This window comes from Eucyclogobius newberryi, unplaced genomic scaffold, assembly GCF_026437365.1.
Source record: "Eucyclogobius newberryi isolate DKJ021-1_F unplaced genomic scaffold, fEucNew1.0.hap1 SCAF_13, whole genome shotgun sequence".
In the NCBI taxonomy this organism is placed as follows: domain Eukaryota; kingdom Metazoa; phylum Chordata; class Actinopteri; order Gobiiformes; family Gobiidae; genus Eucyclogobius; species Eucyclogobius newberryi.
This window is the reverse complement of record NW_027315757.1, coordinates 15,263,179-15,282,878: the sequence shown is the minus strand read 5'-3', so window position 1 is coordinate 15,282,878 and position 19,700 is coordinate 15,263,179. Positions and strand designations below refer to the sequence as shown.

At 46.5% G+C, this 19,700-nt stretch overlaps 1 protein-coding gene across 2 annotated transcripts in view; it reads right to left on the bottom strand.

The window, feature by feature from the left end:
- LOC140358031 (protein shisa-6-like) overlaps nt 1-19,700 on the bottom strand; it is an 89,897-nt gene that overhangs the window by 67,126 nt on the left and 3,071 nt on the right. For both annotated transcript variants that reach the window (XM_072442673.1, XM_072442674.1), the window contains exon 2: nt 5,685-5,833. In XM_072442673.1, the coding sequence (XP_072298774.1) occupies nt 5,685-5,833 (149 nt within the window). The remainder of the gene's footprint in view (nt 1-5,684; nt 5,834-19,700) is intronic.

The following is a 19,700-nucleotide window of genomic DNA, read 5'->3' as shown; positions in this document are numbered from 1 at the left end:
ACAATTTAGCATGTTTGGTAATTTTAGAGGCCGAACTCCTGAAATGGTCCGACCAAAAGGCTGCATTCTGCGAAGTGGCCACTACTCAATTTGGAGCCAGAGGCAGAGGGGGCGTACCCTATCCAGATATTATAATAGATCCATGGGTAGAGGAGGCTAGGGGTAGGGGAGGTCATAGGCTTGGGTGAAGAGGTATGTTTTTAGGCGGGATTTGAATGTTGTGAGTGAGGGAGAGTGGCGGACAGGTTGGGGGAGGGAGTTCCAGAGTCGGGGTGCTGTTCGGGAGAATGCTCTGTCGCCAAAAGTTTTGAGTCGGGATGTTGGTGCAGTCAGGGTGAGAGAGGAGGAGGATCGGAGAGCTCGGGTGGGGCGGTGGGGGATGAGGAGGTCAGACAGGTAGGGGGGGGCAAGGTGGTGAAGAGCTTTGAAGGTGAGGAGGAGTATTTTAAAGTTTATGCGCTGCTTGATGGGGAGCCAGTGGAGAGAGCGGAGAACGGGAGTGATGTGTTCACGGGACCGGGTGTGGGTGAGGAGGCGGGCAGTGGAGTTTTGGACCATTTGGAGTCTATGGAGGGAATGGGAGGAGATGCCAGTGAAGAGGGAGTTGCAGTAGTCGAGGCGGGAGGAGATGAAGGCATGGATGAGGGATTCAGCAGCGGGGAGGGTGAGGCAGTGTCGGATTTTGGCGATGCGGCGGAGGTGGAAGTATGAGGTCTTGACGATGTGGCTGACATGGGGAGTGAAGGAGAGGGTGGGGTCCATGATGACACCGAGATTGCGTACCAGGGTAGAGGGGGTGATGGTCGAGGTGTCGATGCTGAGTGAAAAGGGACCAGTTTTATTGAGAGTGGATTTGGTGCCAATGAGGAGGAGCTCTGTTTTGTCACTGTTCAGTTTGAGGAAGTTGAGAGTGAGCCATGATTTTATTGTAGAGATGCAGGTTTCGATGTGGCTGAGGGGAGGGTTTTGGGTGGATTTGGTGGTGAGGTATATCTGGGTGTCGTCAGCGTAGCAGTGAAAGTACAGGTTGAGTTGGCGGAGGATGTGACCAAGGGGGAAGATGTAGCAGATGAAGAGGAGGGGGCCGAGGACTGAGCCCTGGGGGACCCCTGCGTTACTGGGGAGAGGGTGGATGAGTGACCGGAGAGGGAAATGAACTCTTGCCTGTTGGTGAGGTAGGATGTGAGCCAGTCAAGTGCAGAGCCCTCAACACCCAATTTAGTCCTGGCTTCGTCCTGTTTTAGTCCTGGTTTAGTCCTGGTTTCGCCCTGGTTTAGTCCTGGTTTAGACCTGGTTCAGTCCTGGTTTAGACCTGGTTCAGTCCTGGTTTAGACCTGGTTTAGTCCTGGTTTCACCCAGGTTTAGTCCTGGTTTTGCCCTGGTTTTGCCTTGGTTTAGTCCTGGTTTAGCCTTGGTTTAGTCCTGGCTTCGTCCTGGTTTAGTCCTGGTTTTGCCCTGGTTTTGCCTTGGTTTAGTCCTGGTTTAGTCCTGGTTTCGCCCTGGTTTAGTCCTGGTTTAGACCTGGTTCAGTCCTGGTTTAGACCTGGTTTAGTCCTGGCTTCGTCCTGTTTTAGTCCTGGTTTTGCCCTGGTTTAGTCCTGGTTTAGTCCTGGTTTAGTCCTGGTTTAGTCCTGGTTTAGATCTGGTTTAGACCTGATTTAGTCCTGTTTTAGTCCTGTTTTAGTCATGGTTTTGCCCTTGTTTAGTCCTGGTTTAGACCTGGTTTAGTCCTGGTTTAGTCCTGGTTTAGATCTGGTTTAGACCTGATTTAGTCCTGGTTTAGTCCTGGTTTAGCTCAGGTGCATATTTACTTGCTTTGACGATTCACTCTGAGGTTTTCTTCTTCTTTATCATCAATAATTTTTGCAGTTTTTTCATTTGCTTTTTGTAATTTCACAAAGGTTGAGACGAGTCATTAATTGAAACGATCGTCCAGGAAACGTCAAAAGTCCTCATCATCTGGAGAGTTTCCTGATCAAAAACCCTCTGACCTTTGAAACTTTGAAACAGCACGTTTGAAAAAGCCTGAACAAAGTCTCTGTTTAACTCCCTTTTGTTCTCGTTTGTCTCCTGTTTACTGGCGTGAGTCTCCGCTCGCCGCCGGCCCGTGTCTGCTCGCCGCCGGCTCGCCCCCGCTCGCTGCCGGCCCGTCCGCACCCTGTAATTGGGCTGGGCCGCTCCGACACGGACCAGGGGAGATCTCGGCTCCTGTCCGACTCCATCACAGAGTCACGGGGCGAGACACAAACAACTGCAATTTACGCTGAGTTTCGGGGAGCGAAGCCTGTCCCGGCGCGGGCTTCACTTGTCCACCTTTAAACGCACCATTTTCTGCTAAACGGAGTCTCCGCCCGCAGCGCCGAGTGGACGCAGCGCCGAGCGGACGCAGCGCCGAGCGGGTGATGGATGACACCAGCGAGTTTAGGCTGGATCCAATTCGGTGCTTTTGTCATCAAGACTAAATGGTTTAGCCCTGGTTTTAACCTGGTTTTAACCTGGTTTAGTCATGGTTTAGTCATGGTTTAGTCATGGTTTAGTCCTAATTTAGCCCTGGTTTAGTCCTGGTTTAGTCCAGATTTAGTCCTGGTTTAGCCTTGGTTTAGTCCTGGCTTCGTCCTGGTTTAGCCTAGGGTAGTCCTGGTTTAGTCCTAGTTTTGCCCTGGTTTTGCCCTGGTTTAGTCCTGGTTTAGTCCTGGTTTAGACCTGGTTCAGTTCTGGTTTAGACCTGGTTTATCGGGAGATACTCGGCAAGTTAACGCGATACATCTTAAAAAGCACAGCAGCTGCACCACATTTAACCTTGGCGTTTGGAGCCCTTAGTCTGGGGGCCATCGTTTGGGGTCCTTCGTTTGGGGCCATTAGTTTGGGGCCCTTAGTTTGGAGCCCTTCGCCTGTGGCCCTTCGTTTGGAACCTTTAATTTGTTATACTTTTTTTTTTTTTTAAGAAAAGGAAAGTCTCTCACTGAGAGCAATAAAGATGTAAAAAAAAACGTTTTCCTGTTCCAGATTTCTTCCTTTCCTGTTCCAGACTTCTTCTCTTCCTGTTCCAGACTTCTTCTCTTCTTCCTGTTCCAGACTTCTTCTCTTCTTCCTGTTCCAGACTTCATCTCTTCTTCCTGTTCCAGACTTCTTCTCTTCTTCCTGTTCCAGACTTCTTCTCTTCTTCCTGTTCCAGACTTCATCTCTTCTTCCTGTTCCAGACTTCTTCTCTTCTTCCTGTTCCAGACTTCTTCTCTTCCTGTTCCAGACTTCTTCTCTTCTTCCTGTTCCAGACTTCTTCTCTTCTTCCTGTTCCAGACTTCATCTCTTCTTCCTGTTCCAGACTTCTTCTCTTCTTCCTGTTCCAGACTTCTTCTCTTCTTCCTGTTCCAGACTTCTTCTCTTCTTCCTGTTCCAGACTTCTTCTCTTCTTCCTGTTCCAGACTTCTTCTCTTCTTCCTGTTCCAGACTTCTTCTCTTCTTCCTGTTCCAGACTTCTTCTCTTGTTCCTGTTCCAGACTTCTTCTCTTCTTCCTGTTCCAGACTTCATCTCTTCTTCCTGTTCCAGACTTCTTCTCTTCTTCCTGTTCCAGACTTCATCTCTTCTTCCTGTTCCAGACTTCTTCTCTTCTTCCTGTTCCAGACTTCATCTCTTCTTCCTGTTGCAGTGGCCTTTAGCTCTGGTGTTTCTCCAGGCGCAGTGGCCTTTAGCTCTGGTGTTTCTCCAGGCGCAGTGGCCTTTAGCTCTGGTGTTTCTCCAGGCGCAGTGGCCTTTAGCTCTGGTGTTTCTCCAGGCGCAGTAGCCTTTAGCTCTGGTGTTTCTCCAGGCGCAGTGGCCTTTAGCTCTGGTGTTTCTCCAGGCGCAGTAGCCTTTAGCTCTGGTGTTTCTCCAGGCGCAGTAGCCTTTAGCTCTGGTGTTTCTCCAGGCGCAGTGGCCTTTAGCTCTGGTGTTTCTCCAGGCGCAGTAGCCTTTAGCTCTGGTGTTTCTCCAGGCGCAGTGGCCTTTAGCTCTGGTGTTTCTCCAGGCGCAGTAGCCTTTAGCTCTGGTGTTTCTCCAGGCGCAGTGGCCTTTAGCTCTGGTGTTTCTCCAGGCGCAGTGGCCTTTAGCTCTGGTGTTTCTCCAGGCGCAGTGGCCTTTAGCTCTGGTGTTTCTCCAGGCGCAGTGGCCTTTAGCTCTGGTGTTTCTCCAGGCGCAGTGGCCTTTAGCTCTGGTGTTTCTCCAGGCGCAGTAGCCTTTAGCTCTGGTGTTTCTCCAGGCGCAGTGGCCTTTAGCTCTGGTGTTTCTCCAGGCGCAGTAGCCTTTAGCTCTGGTGTTTCTCCAGGCGCAGTGGCCTTTAGCTCTGGTGTTTCTCCAGGCGCAGTGGCCTTTAGCTCTGGTGTTTCTCCAGGCGCAGTGGCCTTTAGCTCTGGTGTTTCTCCAGGCGCAGTGGCCTTTAGCTCTGGTGTTTCTCCAGGCGCGGTAGCCTTTAGTTTGTCACTAACAGCCACAGAGGAAAATGCATGCAGGTTTTTAAAAATTGTTTAACCACCATGAATCCTTAAGTTAAATGTATTTTGTGCAGATAATTGCAGCGTCCAGAGACAGGTCAAGTCCAGCTCTGCTCCTGACAAAAAGATAATAAGGAGAAAAGTCTTTGGGTGTTTCAGAAGATGAAGCGTTTAACCAGAAACTAAACCTAAGAAGAAGAAGAAGTCATTGATAAAAGAATCTGAGGGACAAAACTAAAAGAATCTGGACCTTTAAACCTGGCCCTGACCAGTGCTTGTTACTATGGCAACTCAGAGACAACTCTGCATAGTTACGTCAGTGGAGGATTAGATGAGCCTGGACTGAGCAAATAAACCAGAACCATCACTTTTACTCGAATAAGAGCCCGTCACACTCATCGACGGATCGAGATCGAGATCACGAGAAACGCTCCATGATTTGTGTCTTTGAAGTCACAGTCGATCATCAGTCAAACAGAAGTCGAGCAGAAGTCAGACCAAATAAAATGAAAATCGAGATCGATATGAGAGAAAAAAAGTTCAGCTCTAGTTCCTCTGGACACATTATCCACGCGAGGCAAGTGTTTGAATGAAGCGGCGAAGTTTGACAGAACAAAAGTCTTCACGGTCTTTACACTTTTGAAACGTTTTCCTCTCAAACTGCTCAAACTTGTGGAGCCTTTTCAAAAGCCTCGTGTGAAGCTCATTCCTCCTGAGAGCGCCGAGGGTCCGAGTCAGATCTGCGTTAAAGTGTCAGACTCTCCTCACACATGGAGCCGTTTCAACCACTGACAGGGGGCCAAAATCGAGATGTGAGAGGGAAACTATCGGCCCTCGAGCCGCTCAGCCGGGACTTTACAGACGCACGGCTTCTTGGACGAGTTGGACAGGTCAGATTCAAGTTTAAAACGAACACGGCGAAACGAATCTGAAACCAAAACGTGCAAATCTAACGCTTCACATGAAATGCAACTAGAGCTCAATGTGTCCCGACTCCTCGTGTTACAGCAGCTCATATCTCACCTTTAACCAGGACTAAACCAGGACTAAACCAGGACTAAACCAGGACTAAACCAGGTCTAAACCAGACACACTGAAGATCCATGTGAGGAACAATGACACACTGAAAATCCGTGTGAGGAACAATGACACACTGAAGATCTACATACTACTGCTTTAGGCCCCCCAGACCTTGCGTGCGCGTGTGTGTGGCTCACCGTGGTTGCCGTGGTTACTGTGCACGGGCGTGTAGTGGTTCTTGGACGTCCTGACCGGCGTCTCGTCTTTGGGGGAGCCGTCGGCGGCCGCCATGTCGTCGTGCTCGTACTGGGAGATGCCCTGCTGCCTCATGATGTCGGCCAGCGCTCTGCAACACAAACAGGAACACATGATCGTGGAGACGCTGCATTTGACCCAACGCCACGCTCGGAAAACTCATTGGACGCAGGGCTCAGACTGTTGAACCGCGCGCTCCTGTTGCTAGCGTCCCGATCGGCGCGGCGTGAAAAGCAGGTCGTTTTGGCACCTTAAAGAATGGGCCCGTTCTGAGGCTATTAATAAAACTGGTTCTCCTCAAAGTGACTGGAGCCGGCCGCGCGACATTGACACACTTACGTCGCCCTCTGCCATTTTTCCTTAAAGAAACTAGAGCGAGATAAAGTGCTCCAGAAGGAACGACGAGGCTGCGGAGGACAATGACTTTTAAACTCCCACCGCTCTCACTCGCTCGCTCTTTTAGCCCACTTTAGTCCAGATATAGACTTGGTTCTGGGGCCGGTTTCCTGGTCTCGCACTGGTTTTTGGTCTCGGTCGACAGTTTAGGCTCAGTGTTTAGTCACGTGACAAAACATGAACATCACAAGCATCAGGAACGTCTTAAAATGTGTCATCACTTTGTCAATCACTTTGTATTCTTGTTTGGGACGTAATACTCTCTTTTTGAACACATTTAAAATAGTTTTACTTGTAGATGAGACACTCGATATGCTAATTTTGCAAAGACCTGGTTTAGTCCTGGTTTAGTCCTGGTTTAGACCTGGTTTAGACCTGGTTTAGTCCTGGTTTAGTCCTGGTTTAGACCTGGTTTAGACCTGGTTTTGTCCTGGTTTAGTCCTGGTTTAGACCTGGTTTAGTCCTGGTTTAGTCATGGTTTAGACCTGGTTTAGTCCTGGTTTAGTCCTGGTTTAGTCCTGGTTTAGTACTGGTTTAGACCTGGTTTAGACCTGGTTTTGTCCTGGTTTAGTCCTGGTTTAGTCCTGGTTTAGTCCTGGTTTAGACCTGGTTTAGTCCTGGTTTAGTCCTGGTTTGGACCTGATTTAGTCCTGGTTTAGTCCTGGTTTAGACCTGGTTTAAACCTGGTTTAGTCCTGGTTTAGTCCTGGTTTAGACCTGGTTTAGACCTGGTTTAGTCCTGGTTTAGACCTGGTTTAAACCTGGTTTAGTCCTGGTTTAGTCCTGGTTTAGACCTGGTTTAGACCTGGTTTTGTCCTGGTTTAGTCCTGGTTTAGTCCTGGTTTAGACCTGGTTTAGTCCTGGTTTAGTCATGGTTTAGACCTGGTTTAGACCTGGTTTAGTCCTGGTTTAGTCCTGGTTTAGACCTGGTTTAGTCCTGGTTTAGTCATGGTTTAGACCTGGTTTAGACCTGGTTTAGTCCTGGTTTAGTCCTGGTTTAGTCCTGGTTTAGACCTGGTTTAGACCTGGTTTTGTCCTGGTTTAGTCCTGGTTTAGTCCTGGTTTAGTCCTGGTTTAGACCTGGTTTAGTCCTGGTTTAGTCCTGGTTTAGACCTGATTTAGTCCTGGTTTAGTCCTGGTTTAGACCTGGTTTAAACCTGGTTTAGTCCTGGTTTAGACCTGGTTTAGGTCTGGTTTAGTCCTGGTTTAGACCTGGTTTAGACCTGGTTTAGACCTGGTTTAGACCTGGTTTAGTCCTGGTTTAGACCTGGTTTAGTCCTGGTTTATTCCTGGTTTAGACCTGATTTAGTCCTGGTTTAGTCCTGGTTTAGACCTGGTTTAAACCTGGTTTAGTCCTGGTTTAGACCTGGTTTAGTCCTGGTTGAGTCCTGGTTTAGACCTGATTTAGTCCTGGTTTAGTCCTGGTTTAGACCTGGTTTAGACCTGGTTTAGTCCTGGTTTAGTCCTGGTTTAGACCTGGTTTAGACCTGGTTTAGACCTGGTTTAGACCTGGTTTAGTCCTGGTTTAGACCTGGTTTAGTCCTGGTTTAGACCTGGTTCAGACCTGGTTTAGACCTGGTTTAGACCTGGTTTTGTCCTGGTTTAGTCCTGGTTTAGTCCTGGTTTAGTCCTGGTTTAGACCTGGTTTAGTCCTGGTTTAGTCCTGGTTTAGACCTGATTTAGTCCTGGTTTAGTCCTGGTTTAGACCTGGTTTAAACCTGGTTTAGTCCTGGTTTAGACCTGGTTTAGTCCTGGTTTAGTCCTGGTTTAGACCTGGTTTAGACCTGGTTTAGACCTGGTTTAGTCCTGGTTTAGACCTGGTTTAGTCCTGGTTTAGTCCTGGTTTAGACCTGATTTAGTCCTGGTTTAGTCCTGGTTTAGACCTGGTTTAAACCTGGTTTAGTCCTGGTTTAGACCTGGTTTAGTCCTGGTTTAGTCCTGGTTTAGTCCTGGTTTAGACCTGGTTTAAACCTGGTTTAGTCCTGGTTTAGACCTGGTTTAGACCTGGTTTAGACCTGGTTTAGTCCTGGTTTAGACCTGGTTTAGTCCTGGTTTAGTCCTGGTTTAGACCTGATTTAGTCCTGGTTTAGTCCTGGTTTAGACCTGGTTTAAACCTGGTTTAGTCCTGGTTTAGTCCTGGTTTAGTCCTGGTTTAGACCTGGTTTAGACCTGGTTTAGTCCTGGTTTAGTCCTGGTTTAGACCTGGTTTAGACCTGGTTTAGACCTGGTTTAGACCTGGTTTAGACCTGGTTTAGTCCTGGTTTAGACCTGGTTTAGTCCTGGTTTAGTCCTGGTTTAGTCTCCAAAACAACAACAACTGCTGTAAAAAATCGATATTATACGCTGCTTCAAGTTCATAAGTTCAGGCTCTTCTCGAAGTGAACGCATCGCCGGCGTCATCTCTCCGCGAGCTCGACAAACGCGCGGCTCGATCTCGACGTCCGGCTTTTCCGCAATCGCAGAAAAATGCACAGACGAAACGGAGACGGAGCATCAAAGCGAAAGTGTCATTCATTATTGATGCGCCGGCGGTCGAACGTTTCGGAGGCAGCTCCAGCTTTTTTAGGTCAATGCAGAGGCGATGCGGCTGGAAACACATCCTCCCGTTACCGCGCGCAGCGTTGTACAGCGCCGTTACCGTGGACGCGAGATGAAGACGTGCGAGAAACGCCAAGGTTCAACGGAAAGGTCAACGGAAGGGTCAGGAGCTCGAACGGAGTCTTCAGAACTCTGAGGCAACAGGATGGGAAAGGCAAGCGGAACATGCTGTGATTTCACTGGAGATTGAGCTCGGAACGTCACAAAATATGAAAAATACATTTGGTTTTGTCAAAGTAGGTTTAGTCCTGGTTTAGTCCTGGTTTATTCCTGGTTTAGTCCCGGTTTAGTCCTGGTTTAGTCCCGGTTTAGTCCTGGTTTAGTCCTGGTTTATTCCTGGTTTAGTCCCGGTTTAGTCCTGGTTTAGTCCCGGTTTAGTCCCGGTTTAGTCCTGGTTTAGTCCTGGTTTAGGCCTGGTTTAGGCCTGGTTTTTAGACCTGGTTTAGGCCAGGTTTAACCCTGGTTTGGACCTAGTTTAGTCCTGGTTTAGTAGTGGTTTAGTCCCGGTTTAGTCCTGGTTTAGGTCTGGTTTAGGCCTGCTTTTTAGACCTGGTTTAGGCCAGGTTTAACCCTGGTTTGGACCTAGTTTAGTCCTGGTTTAGTAGTGGTTTAGTCCTGGTTTAGTCCTGTCACATTGAATTTTTACTGTATTTGTTCATTTTACTGTATTTGTTCATTTGTAAGAGATTATGACGAAGGCAAAACTCAGAAAATGTTGATCTCACACTTGTTTTTCATTTGACCTAAAGATAAATCACAGGTTTTACCACGAATAACACTTTTGTGACGCTCAAATACAAGTTTAAAGCTGGAAAAATTAAATTTGTTCACAACATTTGCGATGGGAAAGTAATACGACCGACAAGCTTTACACCTTTTTTTTTTTACGGTCTTAAAAAACGACGAGTTGGGTTTATCTGGCCCGGGATCGAACCCACAACCTCCAAACGGAAAAGCACACCAGACGTTTGGCTCGTACTCGACAGACTCTGGACTTTGATTATACGGCCTCGTTATAAACACGTTCTCGTTATGAACACGGCCTCGTTATAAACACGTTCTCGTTATGAACACGGCCTCGTTATAAACACGTTCTCGTTATGAACACGGCCTCGTTATAAACACTGCCTCATTATAAACACGGCCTCGTTATGAACACGGCCTCGTTATGAACACGGCCTCGTTATAAACTGCCTCATTATAAACACGGTCTCGTTATGAACACGGCCTCGTTATAAACACGGTCTCATTATGAACACGGCCTCATTATAAACACGGCCTCATTATAAACACGGTCTCATTATAAACACTGCCTCATTATAAACACGGCCTCGTTATGAACACGGCCTCGTTATGAACACTGCCTCATTATAAACACGGCCTCGTTATGAACACGGCCTCGTTATGAACACGGCCTCGTTATAAACTGCCTCATTATAAACACGGTCTCATTATGAACACGGCCTCATTATAAACACGGTCTCATTATGAACACGGCCTCGTTATAATACACGCCCTCGTCATAAACACGGCCTCGTTTTGAACACGGCCTCGTTATAAAAACGGCCTCGTTATGAACACGGCCTCGTTATGAACACGGCCTCGTTATAAACACGGCCTAGTTATGAAAACGACCTCGTTATAAACACAACCTCGTTATAAACACAGCCTCGTTAGAAACACGGCCTCGTTAGAAACACGGCCTCGTTAGAAACCCAGCCTCATTATAACACAAGGCCTCATTATGAACACGGCCTCGTTTTAAACACAGCCTCGTTATAACACACGGCCTCGTTATAAACACAGCCTCGTTATAACACACGGCCTCGTTATAAACACAGCCTCGTTATAACACACGGCCTCGTTATAAACACAGCCTCGTTATAAACACAGCCTCGTTATAACACAAGGCCTCGTTATAAACACAGCCTCGTTATAACACAAGGCCTCGTTATAAACACAGCCTCGTTATAACACAAGGCCTCGTTATAAACACAGCCTCGTTATAACACACGGCCTCGTTATAAACACAGCCTCGTTATAACACACGGCCTCGTTATAAACACAGCCTCGTTATAACACAAGGCCTCGTTATAAACACAGCCTCGTTATAACACAAGGCCTCGTTATAAACACAGCCTCGTTATAACACAAGGCCTCGTTATAAACACAGCCTCGTTATAACACAAGGCCTCGTTATAAACACAGCCTCGTTATAACACACGGCCTCGTTATAAACACAGCCTCGTTATAACACACGGCATCGTTATAAACACAGCCTCGTTATAACACAAGGCCTCGTTATAAACACAGCCTCGTTATAACACAAGGCCTCGTTATAAACACGGCCTCATTATAAACGCGTTAGCACATACTTCGCTCCTGTTTCCGAGTAAATCGGGTGAAACGTTCCACATTTGACAGTTTACAGTCACAGTTTAGCCTCCGGATTGATAAATGAGGCTCTAATGGTTATTGTGTCCTTTTGGTTTGTCCTTAGTCCAGTCATGCATCAGTCTGGCCCATGACGGCTCGGAACGGCCTCCTTCACCTCCCGAAGTCGCCCGGGATGTGGCGATTAGCGCTGATGAGACTCAAGGCACTTTGAGCCAACATGGCCGACTTCTGGCTCCCCTAACGAGCTCAAAGTCAAACTCAACACCAAGTCTAAAGCAGGGCTAAAGCAGGCCTGAACCAGGGCTAAACCAGGGCTAAACCAGGGCTAAACCAAGTCCAAACCAGGTCTAAACCAGGACTAAAGCAGGGCTAAACCAGGTCTAAATCAGGTCTAAACGGGATCTAAACCAAGACTAAACCAGGACTAAACCAGGACTAAACCAGGTCTAAACCAGGTCTAAACCAAAACTAAACCGGGACTTAACCAGGTCTATGAAAATAAACACAAGCTAGCTTCCACATGCTAATGTAGCACACAGTGTTTTTGTGAGACTCAGAGCTTGTGAACAGGATCAATGAAACAAGCGTGAATGAAGATAAAAACAACTGTGGCTGAGGTCATACACGGCTAAACACAGGACACACACACACACACAGACAGACACACACACACACACACACACACTCTCACACACACACACACACACACACACACACACAGACAGACACACACACACACACACACACACAGACAGACACACACACACAGACACACACACACACACACACACACACTCTCACACACACACACACACACACACACACAGACAGACACACACACACACACACACACAGACAGACACACACACACAGACACACACACACACACACACACACACACACACACACACACAGACAGACACACACACACACACACACACACACAGACAGACACACACACACACACACACACAGACAGACACACACACACAGACACACACACACACACACACACACACACACACAGACAGACACACACACACACACACACACACACACACAGACAGACACACACACACACACACACACACACAGACAGACACACACACACACACGCCAAAGAACTCAGTCTCAATCAAAATGACAGGAGGACTGACTGAAAGTACTCACTTACTCAAACGGTCCCCCCCCATCCCCCCTCCCCCCCTCTCCCCTCCTCTCCTCTTCTCGCCTCCTCCCCTCCTCTCCTCCTCTCGCCTCCTCCCCTCCTCCTCCCCTCTTCTCCTCCTCTTTCTCCTCTCCTCTCCCCTCCTCTCCTCCCCTCCTCTCCTCCCCTCTTCTTGCCTTCTCCCCTCCTCCTCTCCTCTCCCCTCCTCTCCTCCCCTCCTCTTGCCTCCTCCCCTCCTCCTCTCCTCTCCCCCCCTCCCCCCTCCTCTCCTCCTCTCGCCTCCTCCCCTCCTCCTCCCCTCTTCTCCTCCTCTTCCTCCTCTCCTCTCCCCTCCTCTCCTCCCCTCCTCTTCCTCTCCTCCTCCTCTCTCCCCTCCCCTCCTCCCTCCCCTCCTCCCCCTCTCTCTCTCCGTGGGTGGTAATTGGTTTGTTCTGCGCAGGTTCAGATCGATAAAGTGGAGTCGCTGGAGTCAGAACTTTTTTACCTGGAGTTTGTTCTGGTTCTGGTGAAGGTCAGAGCCGCTTCAGTATTCAGCTCGCACAACGGGCTTATCCTCCACCAATACAACATCCGGCATCATTCTCTCAGCTTCAACCGGCAAATAATGATCAATAACATGGGCATTTACCAGCCTTTCAAAGCAATACGTCCACTGATGATAATTAAGCTGAAAAACTGTGACTAATCGACTGTAAAACACAACAATCTGGACTGCTCTGACTCTAAAACGCACACGAAAAGACCTTTATATGACAAACACAGTGGAATTCTTCAACCAAAATGTCAAAAAACAGAGTAAACAATTTCTGCCGTTCAAATCTAGGATGACCGGACGTCCCCTTGTACCCGGGACGGTCCCACGTTTGAGCCCCGTGTCCCATGTCGTGGCAGATGGTTCCAGAACCACTGTTCTGCCCCAGTTTGATACAAGACGTGTCCCAGTTGTCCTGGGTTCTGACCACGGGTTCTGACCACTTTGAGACCTGCCAACAGTGAATTGGGGAATATAGTGTTGTTTCTTCAGCCAAAATAAAGAAAATCAGATAATAAACTGACCCAACCCGGTTTTGTCCCAGATTTAAACTTTTGAAACTCTGGTCAGTCCATCCAAACACCTTTCACCAAACATTTGTGAAGCAGGTTTTGCGTTTAGGAAAAGGTAAAGTTCAAAAAGTAAACGGTGGTCACTTCCAGACCTGCAGCAGCTTAAAATGTGACGTACGTTAGCACAAAGTGACTGACGACATGAGAGCGTTTGTACCTGATGTTTTAACTTGTTTTTTTATGTTTTGAAAGGTTAAAAAAAAAATTGTTCATGTTAAACTCTTTTCGTGGTTTACCTAATGCGCTCTGAACATCGTTTATAAGCACTTTTCACACGTTTCTGAGAGCTAGTTTTGTCTTCTAACAAACATTAGCATGCTAACGACACACTTCCTGCTTCTCTGGACTCGGTGTGGAGACTCTGGAGTTTTGTTTCTGGTTTACTCTGATTCTTAAGTGTCACATGCTCTAAAGAAGAAAATATAAGTCAGAGAAAAGCTGTTTGAGCACTTTCAATGTTTTTCAAGAAAAAATGTATCAAGGGCTTTAAAAAAAAAAAAAAACAGGTCCAGGCCAAATCCATATAAAAGTCCTATTTTAGACCTGGTTTAGTCCTGGTTTAGTCCTGGTTTAGTCCTGGTTTAGTCCTGGTTTAGTCCTGGTTTAGTCCTGGTTTAGTCCTGGGTTAGTCCTGGTTTAGTCCTGGTTTAGTCCTGGGTTAGTCCTGGTTTAGTCCTGGTTTAGTCCTGGTTTAGTCCTGGTTTAGTTCTGGTTTATCCCTGGTTTAGACCTGGTTTAGTTCTGGTTTATCCCTGGTTTAGACCTGGTTTAGACCTGGTTTAATCCTGGTTTAGACCTGGTTTAGACCTGGTTTAGTCCTGGTTTGGACCTGGTTTAGACCTGGTTTAGTCCTGGTTTAGTCCTGGTTTAGACCTGGTTTAGTTCTGGTTTAGACCTGGTTTAGACCTGGTTTAGTCCTAGTTTAGTCCTGGTTTAATCATGGTTTAGACCTGGTTTAGACCTGGTTTAGACCTGGTTTAATCATGGTTTAGACCTGGTTTAGACCTGGTTTAGACCTGGTTTAGTCCTGGTTTGGACCTGGTTTAGACCTGGTTTAGACCTGAACTTAATGTACAATAAAAGAGATCGCTTGACTGATCTATATTTTTTTCATACTAAAACTAGAATTGAAAACTAGCGTGGAGCAAGTCTCAAGTCCAAGTCTCAAGTCCAAGTCCAAGTCCAAGTCTCAAGTCCAAGTCCAAGTCCAAGTCCAAGTCTCAAGTCCAAGTCTCAAGTCCAGGTCTCAAGTCCAAGTCCAAGTCCAAGTCTCAAGTCCAGGTCTCAAGTCCAAGTCCAGGTCTCAAGTCCAAGTCCAAGTCCAAGTCTCAAGTCCAAGTCCAAGTCCAAGTCCAAGTCTCAAGTCCAAGTCTCAAGTCCAGGTCTCAAGTCCAAGTCCAAGTCCAAGTCTCAAGTCCAGGTCTCAAGTCCAAGTCCAGGTCCAGATGACAGAAGAAAACGACTCATGTTTTTGCAGTTTGTACGTTTTTTTGTGACAGGTTCTTGTTCGTAAAAAACTCCTGCTCACGTCAAGTATCGACTGTGAAGAGAAAATGTCTTTAAATATTTTCTTTTGGAGAAGCTTCAAGTCGTCTCAAGTTATAAGGCTCCAAGTCCAAGTCAAGACCTGCAAGTCCAAACCTCTGGACACTGGAGAAGAGCTCGATAAAACTAAACTGGACAAAATGTGACATAAATTGGACAAAATGTGATATAAACTGGACAAAATGTGACTTGAACTGGACACATAACCTGGACAAAATGTGACATAAATTGGACAAAATGTGATATAAACTGGACAAAATGTGACATAAACTGGACAAAATGTGACATGAACTGGACAAAATTTGACATAAATTGGACAAAATGTGACATAAACTGGACAAAATGTGACTTTCCTGCAGTGTTTGAACTGATCTTGAGCTTTAACAGAAGTAGAATAAGAAACAGGAAATACTGTTCGAACACGAGCCAAATGCTTCGTAACAGAGTTTGAATGTGATTATTCTGTTTTCACCGCCGCACGCTCGCCTTCAAACGCCAATCGTTCTGAATTCCCAGCCGAACGCTCCAGTGGCTCGTCTGGTGAGAATCCGGTGGCGTTTCGTCTGAGCGACGGCGAGCTGAGCGGAGCTGAGTAATGTGACATTTCCAAAACAGCGGGAAACGCCATCACGCCAAGCAGATGTGATGTCTCCCGGGGCGAGCGAGGACGCCGCTTTTGTTCTGCCGGACACGCCACCTCGGCCACGTACACACGGGCGTCGACCGAGGCAGCGTTAAAGGTGCACCGTGTCACTTTTCTGCTCGTCTCGTTTAGATGTTCTCCTTTTGCCTGGAATCTTGTGACATTTCAAACTTGATTTCGACAGTAAGAGTTCAGCTTGATACTGTTTTTGAACCTACAATTATCTTAAAATATATATATATATATATATATATATATATATATATATATATATATATAATAGACTCAACACAACATACTAGTTTATTTCCTTATGTTTCAAGTTCAAACTGCTCCAGAAAGGACTTTATTAGTATTGATGCCTACTCTACTTTATGTTCATTTCTATTTTATTCAAAGCGCCCCTACAGGTCGGACGACTCGATGAACTGAAATACAGTTAAGATAAATATATTTAGAAATTTGATACAAATTATTAAAATGTTATCCCAGAAAAGCTTTTTTTAGGTTCATAATTTCACTTCCTGTTTGTAATAGATGACATCATAGTAGGAAATTACCCAGCAAACACTGGGCCAAAACTCATCTAATGTAAAAATAAATAAATTTGAGAAATAAAAATATATGAGAGTGACTTTATTTTGTTGAATTAATGTTTAGAGTTAAAAAAGTTGTTTCTTTTGTGTAAATTGTGCACAAACTTTGACTAGAATGAGTCCTTTTTCGACACGTTTTTCAACCTTTTCTCCACAAATACCTGCTGGATCGGTGTAAAACTATCATTTATATGTACAACAGGTATAAATACACCAAATAAAGTCTGAATTTTAAAATCATAAAAACCAGTCTTGGGCCCTTTAATATGGGACACATTAAATGCTCGTTTTGGTCCCGAGTCTGACCGGCTGCTTATGGAGACGGAGAAACAGACACAAAACATAAACATCTTCAGATCAGAGCGATACAATAGTTTAAACGAGCTCAGACTTTACACACGACACGCAGAAGGTGAAAGAGAAACACGACACAAAACAATCACAAAGGTTTTTTCTGGATTAAGTATCACATTTTCTGTACTTTTGACAAGCCTGCTGGAATGTTCCACAGTACGGCATTAGGCTCTGTTCCTCCTGAGATGCAGAATGAGCTTGTTTTCGTGACGCAGGAGAAACAGCTCATTGGTCGTTCATCGTTTAGACCTAATCAATCTTCTCTCAGATTAATGGCGTTTAGTGCGTCTCTCATCGATTCTGCAGAAAGTGTTTGTTTTCCCCGTTCTGATTTCCTCGCGAGCGGCCATGTTTGTTTGGATACGGACCGCGCCTGCCCCTGATTGGCTGATCCACCTGTCAATTACGTCCATCTGAACTCGCGGGGATGAAAACGATGATCGGACCGATAAGGATCTGGACAAACGAACAGAGATCTCGTTCTGGACCGTCCAGAGCACATGACGTGTTGTTTAATGCCATGCTGTGGAACATTCCAGTCAAACCGATTGTTACCATAGCGACATGATAATATGAGCCCATTTTAGTCCTGGTTTAGTCCTGCTTTAGACCTGGTTTAGTCCTGCTTTAGACCTGGTTTAGTCCTGCTTTAGACCTGCTTTAGTCCTGCTTTAGTCCCGCTTTAGTCCCGCTTTAGTCCCACTTTAGTCCTGTTTTAGACCTGATTTAGTCCTGCTTTAGACCTGGTTTAGACCTGGTTTAGACCTGGTTTAGTCCTGGTTTAGTCCTGCTTTAGACCTGGTTTAGTCCTGGTTTAGTCCTGGTTTAGTCCTGGTTTAGTCCTGGTTTAGTCCTGGTTTAGTCCTGGTTTAGTCCTGCTTTAGACCTGGTTTAGTCCTGGTTTAGTCCTGGTTTAGTCCTGCTTTAGACCTGGTTTAGACCTGGTTTAGTCCTGGTTTAGTCCTGGTTTAGTCCTGCTTTAGACCTGGTTTAGACCTGGTTTAGTCCTGGTTTAGTCCTGGTTTAGTCCTGCTTTAGACCTGGTTTAGACCTGGTTTAGTCCTGGTTTAGTCCTGGTTTAGTCCTGGTTTAGTCCTGGTTTAGTCCTGCTTTAGACCTGGTTTAGACCTGGTTTAGTCCTGGTTTAGTCCTGGTTTAGACCTGGTTTAGTCCTGGTTTAGTCCTGGTTTAGTCCTGCTTTAGACCTGGTTCAGACCTGGTTTAGTCCTGGTTTAGTCCTGGTTTAGACCTGGTTTAGTCCTGGTTTAGTCCTGGTTTAGACCTGGTTTAGTCCTGGTTTAGTCCTGGTTTAGACCTGGTTTAGTCCTGGTTTAGTCCTGGTTTAGTCCTGCTTTAGACCTGGTTCAGACCTGGTTTTATTGTTTTTATGTTCCATTCTTTTGGTCTTCTATAATTAATAACTTTGTTTTGAATGTTATAATATGATTTAAATATTAAAAACCCTTAAAATGTCGTCCTGGCTCACATGTTCTGGCTCCTGAGAAGGTGAAATAAAGCAATAAAGCAATAAAGCAATAAAGCTCTAACCTATTTATCTCATAATAAACCTGTGAATAAATCAGGGTCAGTTTGTTCTCCAAAACAACAAATTAAAATAAATGAGCCCAGAATAAAACTGAATCCTCAGCTCAGAAGATCAGGCTCGTAACTCCACTAAAACTCCCTTAACACCGTTTTAGTCACTTTAGCTTCACAAAGAGACGATCGTTTTTACTCAAAAGAAACAGAAACAGCTTTTAGTCGTTTTATGGAAAATCAGCCGGAACGACGGGTTTAAACTGAGTTACAGTGAAACATAAGAACTGTCACTCATGAGGTATCAGTGTTGAGTATCAGTATCGAAATCCAATACTCCAAAAGTATTCAGTACTGAGGTATCCTGTGGTATCGTGCGGTATCGTGCGGTATCGTGCGGTATCGTGTGTATCGTGTGGTATCCTGTGGTATCGTGCGGTATCGTGCGGTATCGTGTGTATCGTGCGGTATCGTGCGGTATCGTGCGGTATCGTGCGGTATCGTGTGTATCGTGTGGTATCCTGTGGTATCGTGCGGTATCGTGTGTATCGTGCGGTATCGTGCGGTATCGTGCGGTATCGTGCGGTATCGTGTGTATCGTGTGGTATCCTGTGGTATCGTGCGGTATCGTGCGGTATCGTGTGTATCGTGTGGTATCCTGTGGTATCGTGCGGTATCGTGCGGTATCGTGTGTATCGTGTGGCATTGTGTGGTATCGTGTGGTATCGTGTGGTATCGTGCGGTATCGTGTGGTATCCTGTGGTATCGTGTGGTATCGTGCGGTATCGTGTGTATTGTGTGGTATCGTGTGGTATCGTGTGGTATCGTGTGCATCGTGTGGGATCGTGTGGCATCGTGTGGTATCGTGCGGTATCGTGTGTATCGTGTGGTATCGTGTGGTATCGTGTGGTATTGTGCGGTATCGTGTGTATCGTGTGGTATCGTGTGGTATCGTGCGGTATCGTGTGGTATCGTGTGGTATCGTGTGTATCGTGTGGTATTGTGCGGTATCGTGTGTATCGTGTGGTATCGTGCGGTATCGTGTGGTATTGTGCGGTATCGTGTGTATTGTGTGGTATCCTGTGGTATCGTGCGGTATCGTGTGTATCGTGTGGTATCGTGTGGTATCGTGCGGTATCGTGTGGTATCCTGTGGTATCGTGCGGTATCGTGTGTATCGTGTGGTATCGTGCCGTATCGTGCGGTATCCTTTGGCATCATGTGGTATCGTGTGGTATCCTGTGTATCGTGTGGTACCGTGTGGTATCGTGTGGTATTGTGTGGTATCGTGTGGTATCCTGTGTATCGTGTGGTATCCTGTGGTATCGTGTGGTATCGTGCGGTATCGTGTGTATCGTGCGGTATCGTGTGTATCGTGTGGTATCCTGTGGTATCGTGTGGTATCGTGTGTTATCGTGTGGTATCGTGTGTATCGTGTGGTATCGTGTGGTATCGTGTGTATCGTGTGTATCGTGTGTACCGTGTGTATCGTGTGTACCGTGTGGTATCCTGTGGTATCGTGTGGTATCGTGCGGTATTGTGTGTATCGTGTGGTATCGTGTGGTATCGTGCGGTATCGTGTGTATTGTGTGGTATCGTGTGTATCGTGTGGTATCGTGTGGT